Genomic DNA, 23037 nt, shown 5'->3' with positions numbered 1-23037 from the left:
ATGGCCGGTAGCACATTTCCCACCGCGTGCCCCGGACACAGCGCGGCGCCGGTTGCTAAGCGGTTCGCATAGCGATCGAATCTTGTAGTCATACATAAAATTCTCAATAGAGCACACAGGACAGATAATTTTCCTTTTCTATTAGTGCAATTACGTTTTCTATTATCCATTTTTCTGATGGAGCATTTTCTACAGTATTTTTGGTGTCCATTTATTTCGGTACGAATAAATGTAAGCTGATTTTGATTAGAACAAGTTGGAAAAATATTTACACTATCAAAAAGGACATTCACAAAAAGTAATCTAATATGTATTCACAAAATGATTTCAATAATAGTCTCTTAAATCATGACCACTCAGGAGTGGGAATTGCAGAACCCACATCAATAAACGCCCATAAAAACCTTCTTCAGGAACTTAACAGTCATTAACAGTCACCCAGCATGCATGTCACCCTGCCCTCACCCAGGTTCCTCCGGCATTCTGCTAGCCTGGTGCGACAGCCATGCAGTCAGTTGGGACACCCTCTCCAGCTGCCGCAATAGGAATAGCAGCTGGTAGTGGTTGATCTGGAGACCGGCCAGACCGCTCGTTCTACCGATCACCCAGATGCGATTGAAACCGTCTTCGAAACACATCTAAGAAGGAAAACATAACATACTTTACAAAACATACTTTGCGTTATGGGCAGGAAAATTTTTTGATTGAAAAATATAAATATATAAAATATACAAGTAATTACACAGCATTCTGCTTTCTGCTGTAGAAATTACAATATGACAAGGTGGTAAGTAAATGTAAAATGACAAACAATCGCAGATACGATACTAAGAACATATTCAGTATCATGTTCCTATAAATTTTAAACTTATCTAACAGTTAAAATGATAAATAGTGTATGAAAATGTACAACAGAACTTGGAAAATTGAAGCGTATTAAATATTCCATTTTTTTATGCAGTGGACCATATACTTTAAGGCATTACGAAACACGCTGCTAGATGAAGCGGGCGCAGCAGGCACGGGATGCGCACGCGCACTCACCCAGGCGGTGAGCGGCGTGGCGTCGAGCAGCGGCGTGGGGCGGTAGTTGGTGGCGCGCGCGCCACTGAAGTCCGCCCACAGCGGCTCCGCGCGCGCGCACCACACGCCGCGCGCCTCGCGCCACAGCAGCTCCGCCGTGATGGACGTGCCGCGGTCTATGTCGTCGAGGCCTGCCGAGATTTTTGTATTCTTTATGTATGTGTTATAGTTTTGCCACCCGTTTTGCCGTTACAGTGCCTGTTCGATGGTTAGAGCTAGTAGTGCCTTAATGACTTTGTTGCAACTAGTTGTTAGTAGGGAAAACGTGTTGTAACAGGCTTTTACTGCAACATGTATATTACCTAAATATAAATATAATTTTATTAACTCGGCAGTATGTACGGAATTGTGGAAAACAATTGTCTCCTCTATGAAAAGAAATAGTAAATATACCCAAATCACCTTGCTGAAAGGTTTGAGGTATCAAATAAAAAAAAAAAAATTGAAGTTGTAATACCGAACAAGTTCTAGTTCTAAGTCTACTCACTATCAGCATGCAACACAAATTGCTCGTGTATGGGGTCCATATCGTCCGCAGAGCTGGGGAAGTGTCCCCGGGGAGCGTGGCGACGTAACGCCGCTATTATAGAGGCTAGATCTGCTCTGGTGCCTGGGGTATCTAGAAAATTTGAAAATTTTCAGTGTCCACATCAAAGGCATCAAATAATATGAGAATAAAAGAAAAATACGTTTTATATGTGCAAAAGTTATGAAAAATGATTACATCCTATTTTAGCACAAATATGCTATATGCTAATATGCTTAAGCTCCTTCCTTTCTATCCTTTCTAACTAGGCACCAAAAAAAACGGTTTTAAAATCGTTAAGTATTCGATAAAAAACCGGTTTTAAACCCGGTCAACTCACTGGCCCTGGCCGCCTCGCGCACGTTGGTGAGCGTGGCGCGCGCGGTGCACACGTGCAGCTCGCGCGGCCGGTCGCGCTGCTGCGCCACGTGCTCCGCGCCCGCCTCCAGCACCACCTGCAGGGTATTGGTGGATAGAATTCAAACCTTATGCGTTGGTGATAGGGGCTGTGTTTGATAGACGAGCTGTGGGAACTGATGGGATAACTTCCTAAATCCACTAATAGAAATTTGATTTTTAATAGACTTCATATCATATAATTTGGTTAATAGAATTACAACCGTATGCGTTGGGCCTAGAGGTTATATTTGATATACATATATGGAAACTAATGGAATAATATCGATTGACATAAATTTGCTTGTTAATACGCTTTATATTTATGTTATGTTATGCTTTATATTATGGTTAATAAATTTAAACCTTACGCATTAGGGATAGAAGGATAGATATATTTGATAAACGAGCTGAGGGAAGTGACGGAATAATGTACTAAATCGATGGATAGAAATTTGATTGATAGGCTTTATGTCTATGTAATTTGGTTAATAGAATTTCAACCATATGCCAGGGGAGCAGACTCCTTATTGTCAAGCAAGTTATGAAAAGTAATAGATACTGCTAAATTAATTAATCGAAATTTAAAGCCCTACAGTGAAAATCCAGGCAATAAATGAGCAATATTTCCTCGCAACGCACCTTCGGCATAATAACCTCCGCTCGCACGTCCATATAGGTGCTGCCGGTGTCCCCGCTGTTCGCCTGCGCAGCCGCAGCCACGTGCGGCAGGAACGCGGCCAGCCACACCAGGCTGGGCACGTCCAGCACTATGCGCACTGGACTCAGTTGCACGTACAGCTTTGGTGCCGGCACTGGTGGACGATGTTAAAGTAGACCGTACAAACATAGCAAGGAATAATGGTTGGCAGAATTAATAAAGAAATCAGCATGCAAAAAAAAAATATCCACTAATGGAAGTCAACGTCATCTTGTCAATTACTAGCCATTTATAACACGGGATCATTATTTTAATTTTATTAAAAAAAAGTATACATTATTATTATTTATTACTAGCGGTCCGCCCCGGCTTCGCCCGTGGTACACATATAGCCTATAGCCCACCTCAATAAATGGGCTATCTAACACTGAAATAATTATTCAAATCGAACCAGTAATTCCTGAGATTAGTGCGTTCAAACAAACAAACAAACTCCTCAGCTTTATAATATTAGTATTGATTTGTATATAGGGACATGAAAGACTTACCTGGAAAGCAGACATCTCCAGGATAATAGAAGAAGGTCAGCTCAGCGTGTAGCAGCCCTGCGTCTCCCGGTAGGGTTGCCTTCTCAGCAGAAACTAGAGGTCTTGGCGACTCTCTAGTTTTAGAACCAGTGGAAACCTGGAAAAAGTTAATGCCATGATAGATGCTGCGAAAATGTATTCTTTTTAGGATTAGAAAAATTAACACTAGTTCCAATCTTCCTCATTTATCGGAACTAAAAAAAAAATTTTTTTTGGTCTTTTGCACATATGACCAAACAAATGTCACCGTTTTTTAAATTTAATGTGTTGTTGTTAAACAGGTGGACAACTGGAATAACATATAGGCAACTTTTTATCCCGATATTCCTACGGGAAACGGACTTAAGCGGGTGAAACCGCGGGGCGCAGCTAGTTGTTTATATTTTTATTAATATAAGCTCATGCTCATACCTTGTATACGGTAAAATCATCTATCCTTAAAACTAGGCATGTGGTCATCAGCTTTCCCAACTGCTGGAGTATTCGTGTTCGCGTCGGTGATGCTGAAAAAAAAACAAACATATTCAGAAAACCATTTCGTTCATGAAGACTTTCACATGTGCTTATGAAATTATTTTTTATAAAACCACCACAGATTCATAACTAACACCGTAGCTCTACGAAAAAACATTTTATAAAGATATAATTTGACTAATAAACTTGAGACTTTGGGAAAGAGAGCGAAAGAGAGCTATATTGTTCGTCATCTTGATGTTTCCCTCAAATTTTATTAATTCGAAAATTCTGAAGCAATAGGACTAGCAATAAGCAAAAAGCAATTATATAGGACGGGATTATATCCTGCCCTTAAGATAATTTGTTATATGTGCTGTAAAATTTATTAATCAAGTATATGTACTTGATTAATAAATTTCAATTAATAAATTTTAATTAAATACATTATAACGCCTAAAATCTAAAATATCGGTATCTAAAATGGGTATTAACACCCATTTTAGATACCACATCTGTAGCATAGCTTTCTACAGCAATTTCTTTTCCAGTTAAAAAGTTTTATCTTCCAAACCTTCACCCAGTACACACATACCTTGTGAGGTAGCGTGTGAGGGAGGCGCGTTGGAAGTGTTTGAGCTAGGCGCGCTCGGCTTGTGACTCACACCGTTGGGCATCGTCTCTTCGTTTCTTTCTGGATTACTCGCAGTCTAGAAAAGTTAAAAGATAACATTGGTATACAAGAATGATAAGATTATTATATAGTTTTTTTTTAGTAGCAAATAAAAGCATTATAAAAAAACTACATAATACTTTATATACTATATAACTGATAAAAACACTATATGCTTCAAATCTAACATAGTTAAAGTAAATTTTATATTATTTTGCACTTTTATTTTCATATAAACTCTTGTCTGTTTGTTTGTTTGGTTGTAATGAATAGGCTCAAAAACTACTGGACCGATTTTAAAAATTCTTTCACCATTCGAAAGCTACATTATCCACGAGTAACATAGACTATATTTTATTTTGGAAAAAAAATAGGGTTCCTTAACATATCTTTATTGAAACATCCAAACCAGTGTACCTATAAAGCTGAAGGGTTAGTTAGTTCGTTTGATATTATTTAAACTCAAGTATATAACTCTAAGCGCAATAATTCAGATATTCAACTGGACAGCTGTATATTATAAAGCTGAAGAGTTTGTTCGTTTGTTTGTTTGAACGTGCTAATCTCAGGAACTACTGGTCCGTTTTGAATTCTTTCAGATTTAGATGCCCTACAATAAAAGTATTGAGGGAGAATTTAGGCTTTATATGTACCACGGGCGAAGCAGGGGCGGACAGCTTGTACAATAGAATAACACATACCTTAGTACTAGGTGTGATTGGTCTAGGGTCGAGCAAGTCAAGTAGAGACCCGCAAAATGAAGACAATGCTTGTGATAACCATTGGCTGTGAGGCGTAGCTGCTTCTCTATAAATAAATAAATTAAAACGTAAAACATTCATATTTATTCCAATATTTTTGTAGCTAGCAACATCTCCACCTGAGAGCGATTTTTTTTGCAACATTTCGGTACTTTTTTATAAACAAGTTTTGGAATTTTCCAGAGAAAAATCTTAACATTTAATATTATTATGCAAATAGCCGCTTGCCAAGTACTAAATACTAATTCTAAAGGTCTAAATGAACTCAGAACAGATTGTCGGCGTTCCTACTTATTTTTTCTACATGTCTTACCTGTAGCCTCTCCAATGGCGTCTATCATCAGACGCCTTGTGGTAGGGGAAGAGGTCAGCCTGCATGCTCACTAACGTCACTTGTAAAGCGCCACCGTTTGCTAGTTGAGGCATTTCCGATCTACCCACTAAAACAATAAGGAAAAATTGTTAAAGAGTCTCATTGAAATATGAAGTGAACAACAAGGAAAAGTCTGAGAATTTTTTTTTTGAAAGAATAGAAAAAAATTGATCACGAGGCAGGATTCGAACCTGCGTATCTTGCCTAACCGTAGCAACGCCTAGCCTCTCGGCCACCCGTGATCCTGCCACAGTAATCGAATCAATGCTATAAAACTAAAAATTAAAAAAAAAAAAGGAAAAGTCTTTTCCTAGCATCTTATTGTTTTTTTTTATTGTAAGAAGTTCGTTTGTTTCTAATGTACACTTCTATAAATTTGTGGCATTACTTGAGTTTACTACGTCGTTGAGGTATATTAATTAAGATAAATGTAAACAGAATATATATGTAAGATTGTAATGATATATTGTGTAAATTATGATATTTCTTTTATTAGAAGGAACCGGTTTTCAAATAAAATAATAATAACCATAGTCAGTTCACCCAATCGAAAGTTCTGAGACAATAAAGCTTAAAAAAAAGTACAGTCGAATAGCTAACCTCCTTTTTCGAACTCGGTTGAAGGAGCACACATGAATAAAAATTAAACTTACACCCAGGATCATCACAGAGATGCAAGTCGATCCTTGGCGCCAAAAGGTGATAGGAAGTTTCCCGAACGTCGTGCTTCGCGAACATTCGCGCCAAAATGTCGCGATCACTGGACGTCGAGCGAGTGTGTATTTGTTGTATTGGTTCTTCTATCTGCAATGTTCAGCACAATGAATTAGACACGCCACTTCATTAGCTCTCAAGAGGAATATTTTTGCTACAGTTTTCATAGCTGCTTTGTCATATAGTCTATGGACTGTCGAGCACATGGAAGACACTGAGTTCAACGTACACCATTCTGCGTAAATTGAGTAAAATTATTATTAATTTAGTGTTTCTCTGTGTGCTTATATCAACTGCCCGAGAGGTAATGAAAAGTTACCTCCCGGGCCTACATTTTAAGCGAGGGCCATCCCAGTATCTTCTTCTTACAACCCTGTTACCTATACACACAATTTCTCACTTCCTGCTAAGGAACTCACTGCCCTCCCATTTCCTCATATCCTTAAACTTATTATTACGGATAGATTTAGCATCCTAATAACAACCGTATCACCGTACCGTAGGCCCGTTTCCTTGTTCTCATTTTCCTATACCATTCATTGTTTCCTACCGTCAATTCTTTCCTTATCCCTCACCGCTTAGAAGCGGTTAATGCATTTGCCCTACCTCTGCGAATGTTCATGATGGTGATTTCTTACCATCAGGAGAGCATTGTACAACCCTGATGCCAGCCCCCCCCGTGCCTTAGTGCGTGTGGCGAGCTTCATAGCCCCTATCTTCCCGACCAGTTTATTATGGACAGATTTAGGGGGCTTTCCCTAGTATCCTAAGAACTACACAACTGTACAACATCTGTACAACCCTACTCCCAGCTCCCTCCACTCACCTTCCTAGCCGCCTTGGTGCGCGTAGCGAGCTGCGTGGCGCGGTGTACGGGCCCCGCGAGCGCGGCGGCGCACGCGAGCGCCGCCCGCAGCTGCCCGTCTGTCAGCGCCCACGCGAGCGGCTCCGGGCGGAGCACTAGCCGCGAGCCTAGCACCGCACAATCTGGCAGAAATAACACCAGACTCACTAACTGCAAACGAATTTACTACCGTCTTATCGGATGAATTTGAATAACGAGGCTGGCCATATGGAGAAAAATTAATGGAGTATCACTTAGTAGGGCATGTTATGTGACACATATCTATTTACATAAGTATCACATAATATTCACATTTATATAGTTCACAGTAAACTCACACATTCACACATACAGTTCACGGTAAACTCATATTAGATTGAACCTTACCCGACAGTCGTTTCTTGATAACGATGCGGCAGTGTGTATTTCCCAAGAGCAGTCTTAGAGGAGGCAAGTTTGCCGCCGCGGCGCCGTGTGCTTTCGCTTCTATCCGAGCACTTTGCCATTCTAATTCCTGTCAATCATTTTTTTAATTTTTATCAAAATACTTAAGGATGCAGTTAAAGGTGTGCTTAAAAGATTTAATTTAGCTTCAAACATTTTTCTTTATTTTATAAGAGAGGTGTAAAATGAAGATTGCTTCCTATAGGATTTTTTTTTTAAATACGCGGGTGAAGTCGTGGGCAGAAGCAAGCGCAGTAAGAGGAAATATAAATTTATCCACAATCGTTAAAACGCAAAAATCAATTGATTTTTAGATTAGAGTTGATGTGACATCAACGCAAAAATCTGTATTCACTATCCCTACTAATTAATATTATAAATACGTCAGTAACTCTGTCTGTATGTCGGTCCCTTTTTCAAGCCTAAACCACTGAACCGATTTGAATGAAATTTGATTTGATAAAGTTTAAGACCCGGGAAAGACATAGGATCCCAAAGCCTAAGAGAGCGAGAACTATGCGAAAAAATATCGGATTGTCTATTCTTTCATTTACAACTCAGACGAAGCCCTAGGCGAAAAGCTAGTACCTTAAATATAAGTAGCTGTCCAGTGTCTGGCGACTTGATTCTAGTCAGTCTTAGGTCACCTTTCCTGCCGTCCGGAGTCCGCGATTCCACCGTCACTCTTGAGATCTATAAAAAAAATATAAGAGATTTCTAGAATTTTTTTCCGATTGCAGAAAGTTTTAAAAAGAACTAAACAAATACCTGAACACTACTGGTGAATGCATCACAATTAAAATCTACTTGAACATGATTCACAGCCACTGAGATACCGTCTATCACCTGAAACGAGACATGGTTATTTAATTTTTTTCATTGGAGCTACTCTTTAGGTTCATATTGCGTAATTTTTATGCGTGCCATTCTAAAGTCGGTACCTATAATGTATTGCATTGAATGAATCGTGCTTAAACACATTAAGAATTCCCTAATCTCCATGTAGCTTTGAGAATTATTATACATGTACATGCATATTTTACAGAAAAGTTATACAAAAGGTGGTCAAATAGCTGCAAGATACAAGACAATGGTTACCATTATGTTACAGAATTTGTTCTAATGTATGTACCTTATGAATGTAACTATATTTCCCCGGGGCTGGCATGGCCGCCGCCGCGTTTTGATTTAACACCCGCGGCTCCGAACATACTTCTAATGCTATGTGCACTTCGTCGAGGTTCTGAAAATTATAGAATAATATTTAACAATTATAAAAATACGGATAATACCTAATATTATTCCATGAATTTTGTATTAGGTGAAAGAATTTTATAACTGTCTCACTGATTGATTTTATACTTTGCCCTTAGAAGACAAATTAATGTGCAATTGTATCATTAACAAAAACTTGTAATGTAACTTAAAAATAAGGTACTGTGATAGGTCTCAAACAGTGGTGATATCATATTTTATGGTGTTCAAAATATTGCAGTCATATAGCAATATGGTAAACGTAAATAATTGTACTGATGACAGATTGTTGATTGTCATCTAAAGATAAGTTGTTGAATAATAAATTTCTACTACGGTCAATGCACTTAAATCGAGATTGTTGTTTCCATACAAACAAGATTAAACTAATATTGCACTGAAGAGTTTTCTGCACTACTTGTAGGGTTATTGTTTATATGCAGATTAAATTCTCATTCGATTACTTTGTTTTTACGTAAGCTTGCGCTCAACGATCTTTGTTTTATTTGGAATCAAATCATCAGTCAATCAATCATCATCATCAATTACCTCAAATCATCTAAGGCATTAACAATGAGTCAATAAGCTTACAAATATTTTAGTAATTTAAATTGTTTCAAATACTATTTACATATGCACAAAATATATAAACAATGTTGAATGATATAAGATCAGCATCAACTCATCACCCAAAAAACAAACTTTCCATTAATTTGTTTAGTTGCACGCATAAAGTTTCGCTTCGTCGGTTGCCGAACCTTGATCCTACTGGCATTGGTTTTCAACATTATGTAGTTGCAATTATAATTATATAATATTAATGCAAAACATTGGTTGCTACTGTGATATAAAATTGCGTGTTGTGAATTATAATTCATTATACTTCATATCTGTAATGGTTGTTGGTTATTATAGAGGAAGTTGATTGACTTTAATTTGTTTTGATGAACATAGATTTGTATTTAGTTTAATGTGCCTCAAAACAAAATTATTCAGTACAATTTTGGAATTAAATAATTATAGTATTTGCCATCAGATATACATCTTATTTATCATCAGCCCATATATGTTCCCACTGCCGGGACACAGGCCTCCTATGAGGGTTTAGGCCATAATCCACCATGCTGGCGAAGTGCAGGTTGGCAGATGTCACATGTCGTCGAATTTTTTATCCTCAGACATACCGGTTTTCTCACGATGTTTTTCTTCACCTTTCGAGCAGAGTTGATGATGTTATCCACTTGTACAGATAAATTGAAAAATCAAGTTATTTCCTGCCCGCTCGCCTGGTCTCGAAGCCCAACTTATCGTATACATCTTATATAATTATGTATTTTAAGAGAGTGATATAATATTTAGCATGCACAGCAAGATGTAAATCCAATTAAAGGCAAATACTGCATGCATTTTTCAAATCACAAATCATAGTTTTTGTTTCTAAGCAGTAAGCATTTCAGTATAACTTTTATGAATTATAATAGACCCTGAGTGTAATTCTTTATTTGAAGTAACATTCACTTCGAACAAATGTGTATTACGATAGAGTCTATTTCAAAAGTAAATAGATTAATTAGCTGGAGTAAATATTTAATACGATAAGTATGATTAATCATTAATATTATATCTACTGAAAATATAGTAATAAATGTATATTAAAATATTAAACTTGGAGAGTTTGTTTCGTTGAACAGAAATCAATGGATGGCTAAAATGAATAAAATATTATGTTTGTGTGGGATAGTTTATTTATTGAGCTAGGCTGCACACAAGAGCCTGTACCACTTTTTTTACTAATACAGATGCAATTGCGACTTAATTTTCACTTACATTTATAAGAAAGGGCTGTGTTAATTACTAATTTATGAATGTTAATAGTTTAAAATAAAATTTGCAATAAAAATAATTACTTATTTTTTTATAAGACCAATGTCTCTATATAGACTTATAAAGTCTTACAACAGTGTTGATGGAGGCCTTGGCTCAAATGGTACAATACACATAATTGGCATAGGTCATAATGTCAAAGTGTAAAGATGCATGTCAGGGTTTGACACAAATTTATAGAAAACCACAGTAATAATTACAGTTTTAAATAGGGTTGTCAGTTTTTCAAGAAATGGATAAAGATTGGGGACAGGGTTCTGACACAAATTAATATTTATACTTATAATATAATTGATGTTAGGGTATTAAAACTTCTTCTATGACGAAAATTGTTTATAAGCTATTTATTATAATGTGTTTCTGGAAATTGTTGATAACTTAGCTCTGGAGCCTCAAGCTTAATATAACAAGTTGAAATTAACAAATGTAGTTTTTCATTGAGCAGTTATGATGTTTAAAGTATCACTTTATAGTGCCAGATTACAAAATAATGTGATAACAGAACTAGAAATCACAATGTGTGGTGGTTGCAATACAGAGCAGTTAAATTTTCAAAGCATTCCAAAATATCTTAAATTATCTATTTTTACATCCATTATTTACAACCTACAAACACATATTGACCTAACGACCCTATCTAAACCCAGAAATGGTGAATATAAAGAAAATATCCATTTTTATATTTATCTAATAATACATGGGTTAATTTCCTTAGCTTTAGTTGTTTAACTCATATGACCCTCCACCAAAAATGAAATCTGATCATTAGCTCCCGATACAATTATAAACATGATTTTTCAGCAGCCTGTATTCACACTATGGACTATTAAGACTATCATAATTTGAAAATAGATGTTATGAAATATGACAGTATAAAAACTTATATTTGTTAGGATATAAAAGATTTAAGTGTTATAAAAGTGGTTGATGGATATAAGGAACAAAGATATATAAAATTCATCATATAAAGCTTCATCATTATCAGCCTTTGATTTGCCACTTGTGGACACAGGCTTACCTATCTGCTTCTCTAATGATTTACATTATTTATAATAATACTTTCTCATAAAAAAATGGGGGAAAAAAAAAACAAATTAATTCACAGACTCAATTAACAAAAACACACATAGATAGGGCAATTTTCGAGCATAACATGGCATTGATGTTACTCACCAAGACTATGGGCACAGTTTTGAGCTTGGTCCATTGTATCCTGAATGAGGCTCGGTTGCACTTAGCTGATGTCAAGCGAACCCACCCAGGCAATTCCAGTAGATCTGTCAACAAATCCTCATCCAACGTCAAATCCTGGAGCTCACCAGATCCACGGAGTGCTGATAAAGATATTTGTTCTGGAGAAAGATTTTTCGTAAATCTGGAAATATGGTTTTTAATTAATTAATACATCAATGTAAAAATATATTAAGCATAAATAGGCTCAATTATTATAGTTTTGTAAACATCTAATCGTTTATTTTAATACGATATCTATTATCTACTTGTTTTTGCGCTATCGCAAAAACTTTAGTCATGAACAATGAAAAAGTTGGCAAGGTGTGCCATGAAGGACAACGTCGCATTATACTTATAATATTTAATTAGTACTACCCAATAAGACTTCAATACAGATTAGAGTTTCGAAAAACAAAGTATCGTACCTCGATAAATGTTTTAATAACTGGTTCTTGATTATTGTAACCATTTCGGTGTATCTGCTGCTATTTCATGAAGACAAATGGATAATTTTCAAAGAAACATGATCTACAGGGGAAACAAAGAATTTACTTGCTCTACAAATATAATTTCTTTAAAAATTTTGACTGCACCACAGACAGATCGTGAGAGGTGAACAAATTCAGCCCATTAAATGTCATACAAATGATAAGTGTCAAGTCAATCATTTGTCATTTGACTCACAGAATAAGAAAAATAGGCACGTAATTAAACCGTTGTTAAACCATTTAACAGTTGGTACCATTTTATCTATGGACGGTAGCCGGTAGGTTTGGATCACAGATAATATAGTACAGATATATTCAAATATATAATAGATAAGTAACTATTCTAAATATGTTTATATATTTCCTAATTGTATATTTTACAATGATTTCAATATGATTTGTAAAATGCTTCAACGTTCGTAATATAAAGTACCAGTAATGTTAAATGTAAACGGAACGTTTTCATTGACTGTTTTAAATTAATGGCGCGATATTTGTTTACATGTTGTTATGCGCAGTTATTGATTTTTTGATAATAACAACTAAATTGACAGAAAATATAACAAAGATATTAAGAAAAATGTGAATATTATACTGGTCGTTTATGAAATAATGTGACAATCCATAAATTTTGTGAAATTCTAAAAACAAAATTGTATGTCAAAGTTTTCGGATGTGTTTGTACCACTTATTTGAGGCATATTATTTTATAAAATAATTTAATGAATGTCGTTTATGTGCATTAGATATTTCTATTCAGGAACAAGGATTTTTTTAATAAATAGTAGATTTAATTTGAAATCAGTAAGTTTATTTCAATTTTATGACTTTTCAAAATAAATTCTACACATTGCTTTTTTTATCTCAGGCCAATAAGTACTTTAACATTGATCGTAGTTTTTAATAAATCTCGATTTTCTTTGTATTGTAATTTACTATAATAATTAACGTAGTTAGAAATATCCATTATTTCAAGTTATTAGAATAACTAATTACCCTCAATATATTGAGTATTATAAGAACACATCACTGTATTTTGCATAACTTGTAATTATTTTATTTTAGCAATCAACTGCTTACACTGGCACTGCGCACCAATGTCACAGGTCGAGAGCAAAGTAGAAGCTATTAGTGAATACATAGATACACAGTATTCAGGCGGGGACTCTAACAAAATGAAATTGAAACAGTTTTATCAGGAGGAAAATAACAACGACGTAGATGAAATAACAAAGGACTTTTCTGACATGGGATGTATTGTTGACACGGTAAAACGGCCACCGAATATATGTGTAGAGACGTGTGTGTATAACGATTCAGATTCTGACCAGGATAACGAAAAGACTGATAATAATGGTAACGATAATGATGAGGTACATTATTCAGATGAGTTTGAGGAAGATGACAGTGAAGTGGAAGAAATTAAGGCCGTTAGCAAATCGGAAAATAACAGCACAAGTCAGATTAAGCCAATTGAGTCAGTACTTAAAGTGTCCAAAAGTCATTCTTCTGTGTCTAGCAAGCCTCCCTCAATGTCTGGTAGATCTGGAAACTCAACAGGATATGGGTAAGAATTATTTTTTCTAGATTGACAGCTAAGCTATGTCTTACTACTAAAAAGTATTAATAGGGTTTGGCACACATTTATATGCATAAATAATATATGTATTGAGAACAGTAAAAATATATTCTGCTTGAGGCCAATTCCACTTCAAATTTCTGTAGTTAAAGACATGAAGTGTGTACAATGTGCTATAGATAAGGTAATAAGGCTCTTTGTTTTGTTTATGGCTCCAACCAATAGATAGAGCCAATGCTCAATGTATGTTGGAGTCGAGCAAGAAAATATTCTATGATTATTGAATAGTTAGTGTTGTTTTAATATCTATGTTTAGTTTTTTTAATTATGAAGTACTGTTAGAGTAATCAAGTACAATTTTTAAAACTACTTTTATATTAAATGACTGTCCTATGTCACATAATTGCAATAGTGTTCAGTATTTATTCAATTATTTAATTTTTTTATTGTCATTAAAAATGAGGAGGAGGATTTTTAATATGGCTGTCTTTTTTAGTATCTCATCATTTTTGTTATCTTTATTACTTCATAATTTTTTACTATGTAAACCATTTTTTTATTTTTTTATTTTTATTTGAAAGCTTGTGTCTGACATGTAGTCCAAATATAATTGGTCCAGTTCTGGCAAATTGAAGACGATTTAGTTTTTAAAAAACAATTATTGTAAACGACAGTTCAATATCCGTGCCGCAAACGCGCCGGATCAACATGTCGTTCACGAACGAGCGCCTGCGCGAGATCGAGCGGCACAATCACATACTGCTGAACAAGATACTGTGCGCGCGCAACAACAGGAAGTCGTCGATCCCCCCGCGGGAGATGGGCCGGGAGGGGGAGAGAAAGCCGATACCGCCGGCCGCCGTGCACCGCAAGAACAAGCAGAGACAGATTGATCATGATAATATGGTGAGGGTAGATTGAAAAAAAAATTTGCTCTTTGTTTTATATAATAATAAGGTATGGATGAATTAATATTGTGTTGCAGATATTATTAAAGAAGATCCAACGCGCCAAGTCGTCAGCGTGCAGCATTCGTCGTTGATATACGAGGCGCGTCCACGGAGGACGCGAAATAATTTATACTGATTTGTTGAATATATTTTTATTACGAATTTTAACATGACTTTTATTTAAACCTTGAGTTTTGGAGTTGGTTTATATTCATTGAAAAGTATTTATGATAAAAAACATCTATTGTGCCGAGTTTTTATTGTGGGAAGTAACACACCCCCACAGAAAACCGGCGTGAAATAGTTGCATGCCGCTGTGTTTCGTATGGTGAGTGGGAGAGCCGGAGGTCCATTTCCTTTTCCTCCCCCGTCCCTGACCATTCCTTCTTTCCATCCGTTAATCCTTTCCTTTTCCCTTACCCATAAAAAACGGGCAGCCCATACGCAGAGGTACCTTTGCAAATATCCATGGTTGGTGGTGATCGCTTACATCAGGCGAACCACCAGCTCAGTTGCCCGCTATGACATAAAAATAAAAGTAGAATATATATTAATTTCTAACAGGCTAGGATGGTAATATCATATTTTTATAATAGTCTCAAATTAAATAGAAAAAACGACACAGTGGCGCCATCTACTACTACATCATAACTTAGTGCAAACGTTTCCATATATCTACATAAACAGAATTATTAGTATTGTGAAGAAATTGTATACAATATGTTATTAATTGGATTTATTGTACCTAATACTATAGAAATTTAAAGATAACAAAAAATATTTCGCCTACCAAAACAGTAATTACATGCGAAAACTTGTTTGCTATTTTTTTCTTTAAGGGAAAAGTAACTTATTTTCAGTATTGTACAGCTATTAGAAAAGTATCGTTTAGTTATTATCTTTCATTAATTTCATAGAAAATATTTCGTTGCAAGTTTAGCTATTTGAAATTCGCATATACACACTAGATTTACTAAGTTCGAATAAATCTTTGGAATATATATTATTAGGGAGAGATATGCACGTTATTTCCGAACTGTATTTTTACATGTACATCTAAGAGAGTTACTAAAAATTGAGACATGAATGTATTTAAAAAATATTCTACAATACAAATAAAATTTAAATACTTAGGTACAATTAACCTGTCGTCGCTATTAACAGAATTTTAATAAGAATTATTCTACGTTTAATCGAGCACATAGAGATATGTTTAGATACATAACAAAAATACGAAAGGTTCCTATAGTAACAAATGTTTATAAATAAAACAAGTCATTAATATTGTTATATGACAAAATGAAACACCCTATTATTATATTAGTTATTTTATCAGTAGGTATTGTAAATATAAGTAAACACTGAACGATTATGATGTGCCTTTTAAATTTAGTTTTGGTCTCTAATCATAATGAAGGTTTTGGTGAATGAAGATATTTTGCTTAATGGAAAAGTTCGAGTCTGGTACAAGCTTTATTATAAACTGGCTGTCCCACTCGGTTTCACCCGCGTTCAGTCCGTATTCCGTCGGAATATCGGGTTAAAAAGCGTTGCCTATATGTTATTCCAGTTGTCCAGCTATCTACATACTAAATTTCATTGCAATTAGACCAGTAGTTTATGCGTGAAAGAGTAACAAACATACGCAAATCCTTGCAAACTTTCACATTTATAATATTAGTAGGACTAAGTAACTCAGTATTTATATCACTGGCTATTTCCTACTGTTTCAATCGCAGACGCACAGCAAACGCTTGTATTCCTATTTGTTATGTTTGTAACTCTTTCACGCGATACTTAGCTTATTTACCATAATAGCACATAATTATGTTATTCTTGCTTTTACCTGCGTTCCTTCGCAGTAAGACAACGCGACACAGCTAATTTAGACATAATCTGAAGGAGGCCAAATGATTATTAATCTCAGGTACTTAGTTTTCGTGATAAAAATCTAAATATTTAGGTAAGTATATTTTTTGGCATGTAGCCATAATAATCTGATGATTCTTTGATCACCTCGCAGTTGCAGCTGTCAAAATACAATGTTTATGTTATACTTTCTGTACTAAATATAAAGTGCAATTAACGATCTAACAAATATAAGAGTTAGATAAATATAGTTGACTATGACCACAACATTCATAATTCTTAAGTTTGAGTTCGAATTAACATACATGTTCAAAATAAAATTAATAATTCTTCGGTGATCTAAAAAATAATTTAGGAAATTAATTAGACGACATTTGAAATATTCAACATAAAAAATGGAAACTGTCAACAGGGTGTCTAGTGTTTACTGAGCATTAAGCTCGAGGTATGTAAACAGGGTCAAGGGTCAGCCATTATTGTTCATTACGGAGCGCCGTCCGAGCAAATAATATTTGTTATGCGATTGCGGGAGAAATTTGTTTACTTTAAACTACTTTTTGAAAAAATTCCGTTAAGTATATAAGAAATACATATACAAAAAATTTGAAAACTATTCAAGCCATACATATCAAAAAACATAATGTAATAGTATATACAGATTACCCTTATTATTTATATCTCCTTAGTCCTTTTCTTATTCATTTAATATCTATATTATTACATAATATCTATTCCTAAGCATGTATATACCTGCATAAAAGAAAGTCGTGTCAGTTATACTACTTATAAATCGTCAACGGGTGAACGCATTGTAACGTTTTTTTTTTGGTTTGTCAGATAAATCGTGTAGAAAATCAGTTTATTATAAAAATAAAATATAAAGGTGTGTCTGCGATTCACACACGATAGAAGTGAAACTACAGTAATATAAAATTAATAATAATAACAGTAATATAAATTATGTATATTTCTGTCTCACTCTTTGCCGGCTTCATTCTACACATTTTTGTATTTGTGTCTCTTACCTGTCGTTTTTCCGTTGCATCAGGTTTGAAATCACAACGATTCTAAAGAAGTTTCACTTCAAAAACCTGCCTATAATCAATCACAAGAAAATATTACAAAAAGAAACAAACTCAGGTGAAGCCGGGGTGAGCAGCTATAGTTCATAAAGGTGATCTGACTCACCAGCACTTGAATTAAAGAATAATATGCTGTAATTCAAAAGTCCTTCATTACTTTTTAAACCTGAATAAATATACAAGCGCCACGTGAGACTCTACAAACATCTCGTCTCAATGAATCTGAAAACGTGCTCCTCTCATATAAATGAGAAAAAATAACGAGCTTTTTTCAGGGTTTTAAGTGGAGGATTAAATTAAAAAAAATCCTAACCCATTTACCCAGATTAAAGAATACAAGCCGCTCGTCTCGGCTCTTCTCGGGGTGTGATAAAAGCAAAGTAAAATATAGCCTATGACACCGCCAGATAATGTAGCTCTCTAATCTCTATATCTCGCAAAACAACTTTTAAAATAGTTTTAATAGTCCCAGAGATTATCCCCTACCACGCACACTCATAAACTACAAACTGTGTCTCTTTATAATATACAATTTACACTACTATAGAGTAAATATAGACTACCTATGTACCCCGTTTATACCCGTAATTAAAATCACGCCCAAATAATTTCGTCCCTTTAGGAGCTTTGAAGAAAAGAGTGGCCTATGATTGACTATGCAACTACTTTCATTGCGTAGTTCATTTATATACCGATCTAGGATTTTACAGTGAAAGCGTAATAAACAGATAGACTAATAGACCTTTGACGTAACAGCATAAATAGTTTTAAACAGGTTAAAAACAAAACAATATCCAGACAATCACTTTATTAGTTACTTCAAATAGTTTAATAACTACCACTTTAACATATAATGTTACTCCGCCGTTGTAGATTGTTTTTTTCCATACAAACACTTCCATCTCTTTTGTGTTTTCTATGTTGTTGATACATATTTAATTCGGTAAGTCACGCAATAATGTTAATTATTAAATGCACTCTGTGCTGAAGGGCTAAATTAATCAACACGTCAGTTGATCGAGGATTAAATAACCTAATTTATTGATAAATTATAATTAATGACCATGATTGCTATCAAAAGTATATACCAATCTTAAAATAAAAATTATGCGCAATTAAATCAACAAAATGTATGTTTTAAGAAGTATGTTGTTTAATAAATGTGATAATAGTTTTAATTTTGGTTGGATTATAACCATATTTTAATAGCTGCCTGTTCTTAAGGGATTTCGGGACAACATAATACTACTAGTATAGTATTTTGTTGTCTGATAATACTATATGGAGTTTAATCGGTAAGTCCCTGCTTCTCGGAAGTCCGACATGACCCAGGGCCCTTTCCCCGGGAGCACTGGATATGCCTAAAAGCATTCTCCACTATAAAAAAAGGATAGTACATTTCTCGAGGAACTCTATTAACATTGATTTATAGTATAATTTATGATACATATCCATATATTTTTTGCCTTTTAGCACTGAATATAAAAAATTATTCATTGACTCAAATTAATGTAGGCCCCTCTCCTTACTTTTTTTCAGGCCATTCCTTCTTTTCAATCGTCAATCCTTTCCTTATCCTATACCCCGTAATAAGCGCGCAGCGCATTCGCATACTCCTTGATGGGTGGTGGTAATCGCCTACCATAAGGCTAACCATAAGGTCAGCCGGCTGTGACACAAAATAATGTAGAGTCATCTTCAGAATCTTATAGCAAATTGCAAACCCAACCCAGTTCGTTGTGGAAAATTTGCAAAACAACTTGATTATTTGATAACATAGAGTGTACAGTATTCTTATCAAACTCACTTGAATACAGAGCCAATACAGCAAAACATTCGAAAACATATTATCTACTTATTTAAAACGAAACGAGGAACGAAAGCGAAAGCATAATGACAATGACTTGAAACCTTAACAAACAGGAATTCAGGTTTTTTTTTAAGACATAATCGGCAATGGAGCTGGTGGGTCGCATGATGGTAAGCGCTACCACCGCCCGTGAACATTGGTCGAGGCGTAAGGTTGCAGACCTTACGCCTCTACAAATGGATTGCTGACATCAAATTGCAAAGGTAATCCCTTAAGAAAGGATTGACGAGAGGAATAAAGGTAAGAACTGGGAAGGGTAAGGAAAATTTTATGGAGCTCCGGCGCCCACACTCACCGAACGAAACAAAGTAGTAGGTATGCTATTTCACACCGGTCTTCTGTGGGGTTGTGGCACTCACTTCCTTGGTGCGAAGTTTCGTTTGAGTTACCCCAAAATCTCATATTAACGGCATCGCCAAATCAGTAATATAAAAATTGACTTAGGAATAAAATTCGATAAATTAAATTTTGCGGAACCAAATTTTCATTACAATATAACAATACCTAGTCCAATTATACGAATTAAATAAAATTGTATTACGGAATATTGTACCTTCACAAATAAATATTACAATATTCTCTATATATATGATTTAGTAATTTACCAAGAAACAAATGCAAGGCTGGCTGATAACGTATATTTTTAGCACGTAGTATGGCGTCTTATCATTTAATTGTGAATATAACGCTTGACCGTAATGGCTGATTGTTGGCCATTTCTTCCATATGGGGTGATACTTAGTGATATGAGCTGTTTCTATTGGCCGGTTTAATATTACTAATTTAACTATTTAAGGCTAACAGTTATGATGAACTAAAAACTGTTCATCATGTTAGAATCGTAACGACAACTTAAAATTAAAATCATCGAATTAAAAACGAATTCTGTTTTCTAATAAATTGATATAAAACTATTTTGTAATGTGTGTAATGAAGCTGAGTCTGTCGTAATTGATGAAAATATAGGTACAAACACAGTGTGTGTGAAGTCCCGTGTCCCCTAGTGGGGTATGGGGCAGATGATGTACATCCGTTTCACTGATCGATTCTCTTAGGGACAAGTAGGTGATCAGCCTTCTGTGTCCTGCCAGACCGAGACATTTTTTTTTTGTGCGTCCCCACCGGGAATTGAACCCAGGACCCCTCGGTTCTACGCTCACGCGTGAACCACTGTACCAAGGAGGCGGTCAAACACAGTACAGTACCTTAATTTACAACGAAATTCAACTTTTAAAATTATTTCATTCTGTTACTAATTGACTTAATTGACAACATAACCACTTTACCTATATAACATATTTTATATTATATTTACATAGTTATAATAAGGACTTATCCCTACTCAAGATTACTAAGTTAATTTATAATAAATCGATAAGATCAAATATTTTTCTTGAAACTGAATTAACAATAATTTCTAGAAAGTGACAGTTCTGTATGCAACGAGTCTTATCAACTTATCAAATTGCAAGAAATGCAGTGGATTATACAGCTTTAAGCGGAATAACACAATTAAATCGTTTTAATCTATATAAGTATGTGATAATAACGTTCATTAATCATTCTCGATGTTTGTTGAGTTTGTTTTGAGTAATAATAATACTAAATAACACAATTTATCAGACCGTGATAAGGTCTCGGATCTGATACAATAATCCGATAGCCACATCGATGCAAAAGTAATCGTTATTGCTAAGAGATTGTATGATTTCTGTTTGGGTCTTTTATATAATGGAATGTTTACCAAAAACGTCTTTAAGGGGCGATATTTCAATCCTCGATTAAAATGAATTCGTCGAATATCGTAGTAAACAACCATTTCAAAAACGTGTTCTTAATTTACCGTCTTTCAACATTTTACATATTATTGTGAAAAAATTTATTGAAAGCATCGGTTATAAGCAAGTTTTGAAAAAATACCCAAAGTCACACTACCGTGTTTCCAAACAAAAAAAATCAAACTATTGTCACGCAGTCGAAAGTTCTGAGGTACGAACACAAATATAGTCGAATGGAAAACCTCCTTCTTTTTTGAAGATGGTTGAAATAAATAAATTCATCTTTTATTTATCTGGGCCAATGAGCAATTCATTACGCATACTGTATTTTCTCGAAAATTCCAGCATTCCAGTGTAGACAAGCGAAATGGGTCAAGCTTCGTGACCGCAAAACTTGAAACATGTCGTTTATTCAAGGAACAGTCCTTATACATCTCTTCATCTTCAAGTTGTAAAAACTTATATACTCGTAAAAGAGAATTAAATCGTGTTAGTTACACTACTTATAACTCAAGAACAGCTGAATGTATTTAAATGGTTTTTGGTTTGTTCAATCTCCCCTTGGCTTAGGAAAATAATTGTTAAATATTTGGTAACGAAAAAAACACATAAACACGGCCGGAGCAGGGCGAGTGGCTAGTTTCATAGTATTTTATAGTCACAATATTTTTAAGTAATTATTCAACACTTACTGGATTTGTTGTTTGAGATTTCAGTTACAATCACGTCATGTTTATATAGTTAATAATTTAATAAAATTTACATCAAATAATGATAAGACACTAGCGTTGTGAATTATATTGCAATATAGAGAAAACAATGATATTAGGTATCTACTATAATCTTGTTGCTAATGCAAAATATGTGAATAAACTTACGTGTTTTATGACCTAAAACATAGTATTACGTATAATTATAGGGAATTATTAAGAAATAGTTGGAACTTCTTAGCTTCACCCGCGTGGTAACTGATTGAATTTAGCCATATTCCACATTGTAATCTATCTCTGTACTAATTTCAAACATCCCAACAGCGATTTTTGCGTGAAACAGAAAATACGATCGATATGATTGACTTGATAGAGTAATTTTAATACCCGCGTTCAATTCGCTACGAATGAAGCTCTTATATACAATAAAATAACATCGAATTAAAAACGAAACTGTTGATCGACCGTAACGTATCCGAATGGTTTCTATTTTTGCAGAAGCAGACGTTCGTTATCAACAGCTATAGCTCAAAAGCAATAATACAATAAAAACTCATAAATCATCATCAAACTATCGCATTGTTCAGTATTTTTCCACGTTTACGATACGCCGAATTAAAAACACAATTACGTAGTTAATACGTTAATAAAATTACGATTTACGTGCAAATGTCGTCATTAACGTGTTGGTAGGTTGATATAATGTAGTTTATAAACCATTGTTTGACGATTATTCTAAGAAAATCGCGCTGTTTTTTCACATTTTTTTATAGAACAATCATACGCAGGACATTGTTTTGATTGCGTAGGAACGGATTTATGTTC

The 23037-nt window shown here is 34.8% G+C and overlaps 2 protein-coding genes across 3 annotated transcripts in view; one reads left to right on the top strand and one right to left on the bottom strand.

The window, feature by feature from the left end:
* LOC119837284 (UHRF1-binding protein 1-like) overlaps positions 1-12511 on the bottom strand; it is a 24178-nt gene extending 11667 nt beyond the window's left edge. Inside the window, exons 1-18 of the mRNA XM_038362800.1 lie at positions 12312-12511; positions 11827-12028; positions 8648-8758; positions 8284-8361; positions 8104-8208; positions 7459-7585; positions 7054-7214; positions 6167-6317; positions 5454-5580; positions 5081-5186; positions 4302-4416; positions 3665-3756; positions 3215-3350; positions 2648-2820; positions 1950-2064; positions 1571-1702; positions 1045-1214; positions 466-638 (exon numbers count right to left, since the gene is read on the bottom strand). Of these exons, the coding sequence (XP_038218728.1) occupies positions 466-638; positions 1045-1214; positions 1571-1702; positions 1950-2064; positions 2648-2820; positions 3215-3350; positions 3665-3756; positions 4302-4416; positions 5081-5186; positions 5454-5580; positions 6167-6317; positions 7054-7214; positions 7459-7585; positions 8104-8208; positions 8284-8361; positions 8648-8758; positions 11827-12028; positions 12312-12355 (2318 nt within the window). The 5' untranslated portion in view covers positions 12356-12511. The remainder of the gene's footprint in view (positions 1-465; positions 639-1044; positions 1215-1570; positions 1703-1949; positions 2065-2647; positions 2821-3214; positions 3351-3664; positions 3757-4301; positions 4417-5080; positions 5187-5453; positions 5581-6166; positions 6318-7053; positions 7215-7458; positions 7586-8103; positions 8209-8283; positions 8362-8647; positions 8759-11826; positions 12029-12311) is intronic.
* Positions 12512-12593: 82 nt separating this feature from the next.
* Positions 12594-15056, top strand: LOC119837331. 2 transcript variants are annotated; one of them, XM_038362869.1, is made up of 4 exons: positions 12594-12652; positions 13440-13941; positions 14628-14859; positions 14939-15056. In XM_038362869.1, exons 2-4 carry the CDS (start codon positions 13472-13474, stop codon positions 14993-14995), a joined length of 759 nt encoding a protein of 252 aa, XP_038218797.1. In that variant the 5' UTR covers positions 12594-12652; positions 13440-13471; the 3' UTR covers positions 14996-15056. The 2 variants fall into 2 exon arrangements, with proteins under 2 accessions (XP_038218797.1, XP_038218796.1); XM_038362868.1 differs by lacking the exon at positions 12594-12652 and adding an exon at positions 12794-13178.
* The last annotated feature ends 7981 nt before the right edge of the window (positions 15057-23037 follow it).

Source organism: Zerene cesonia, chromosome 27 (genome assembly GCF_012273895.1).
Source record: "Zerene cesonia ecotype Mississippi chromosome 27, Zerene_cesonia_1.1, whole genome shotgun sequence".
In the NCBI taxonomy this organism is placed as follows: Eukaryota; Metazoa; Arthropoda; class Insecta; order Lepidoptera; family Pieridae; genus Zerene; species Zerene cesonia.
This window is presented reverse-complemented; position numbering and strand designations above follow the sequence as displayed.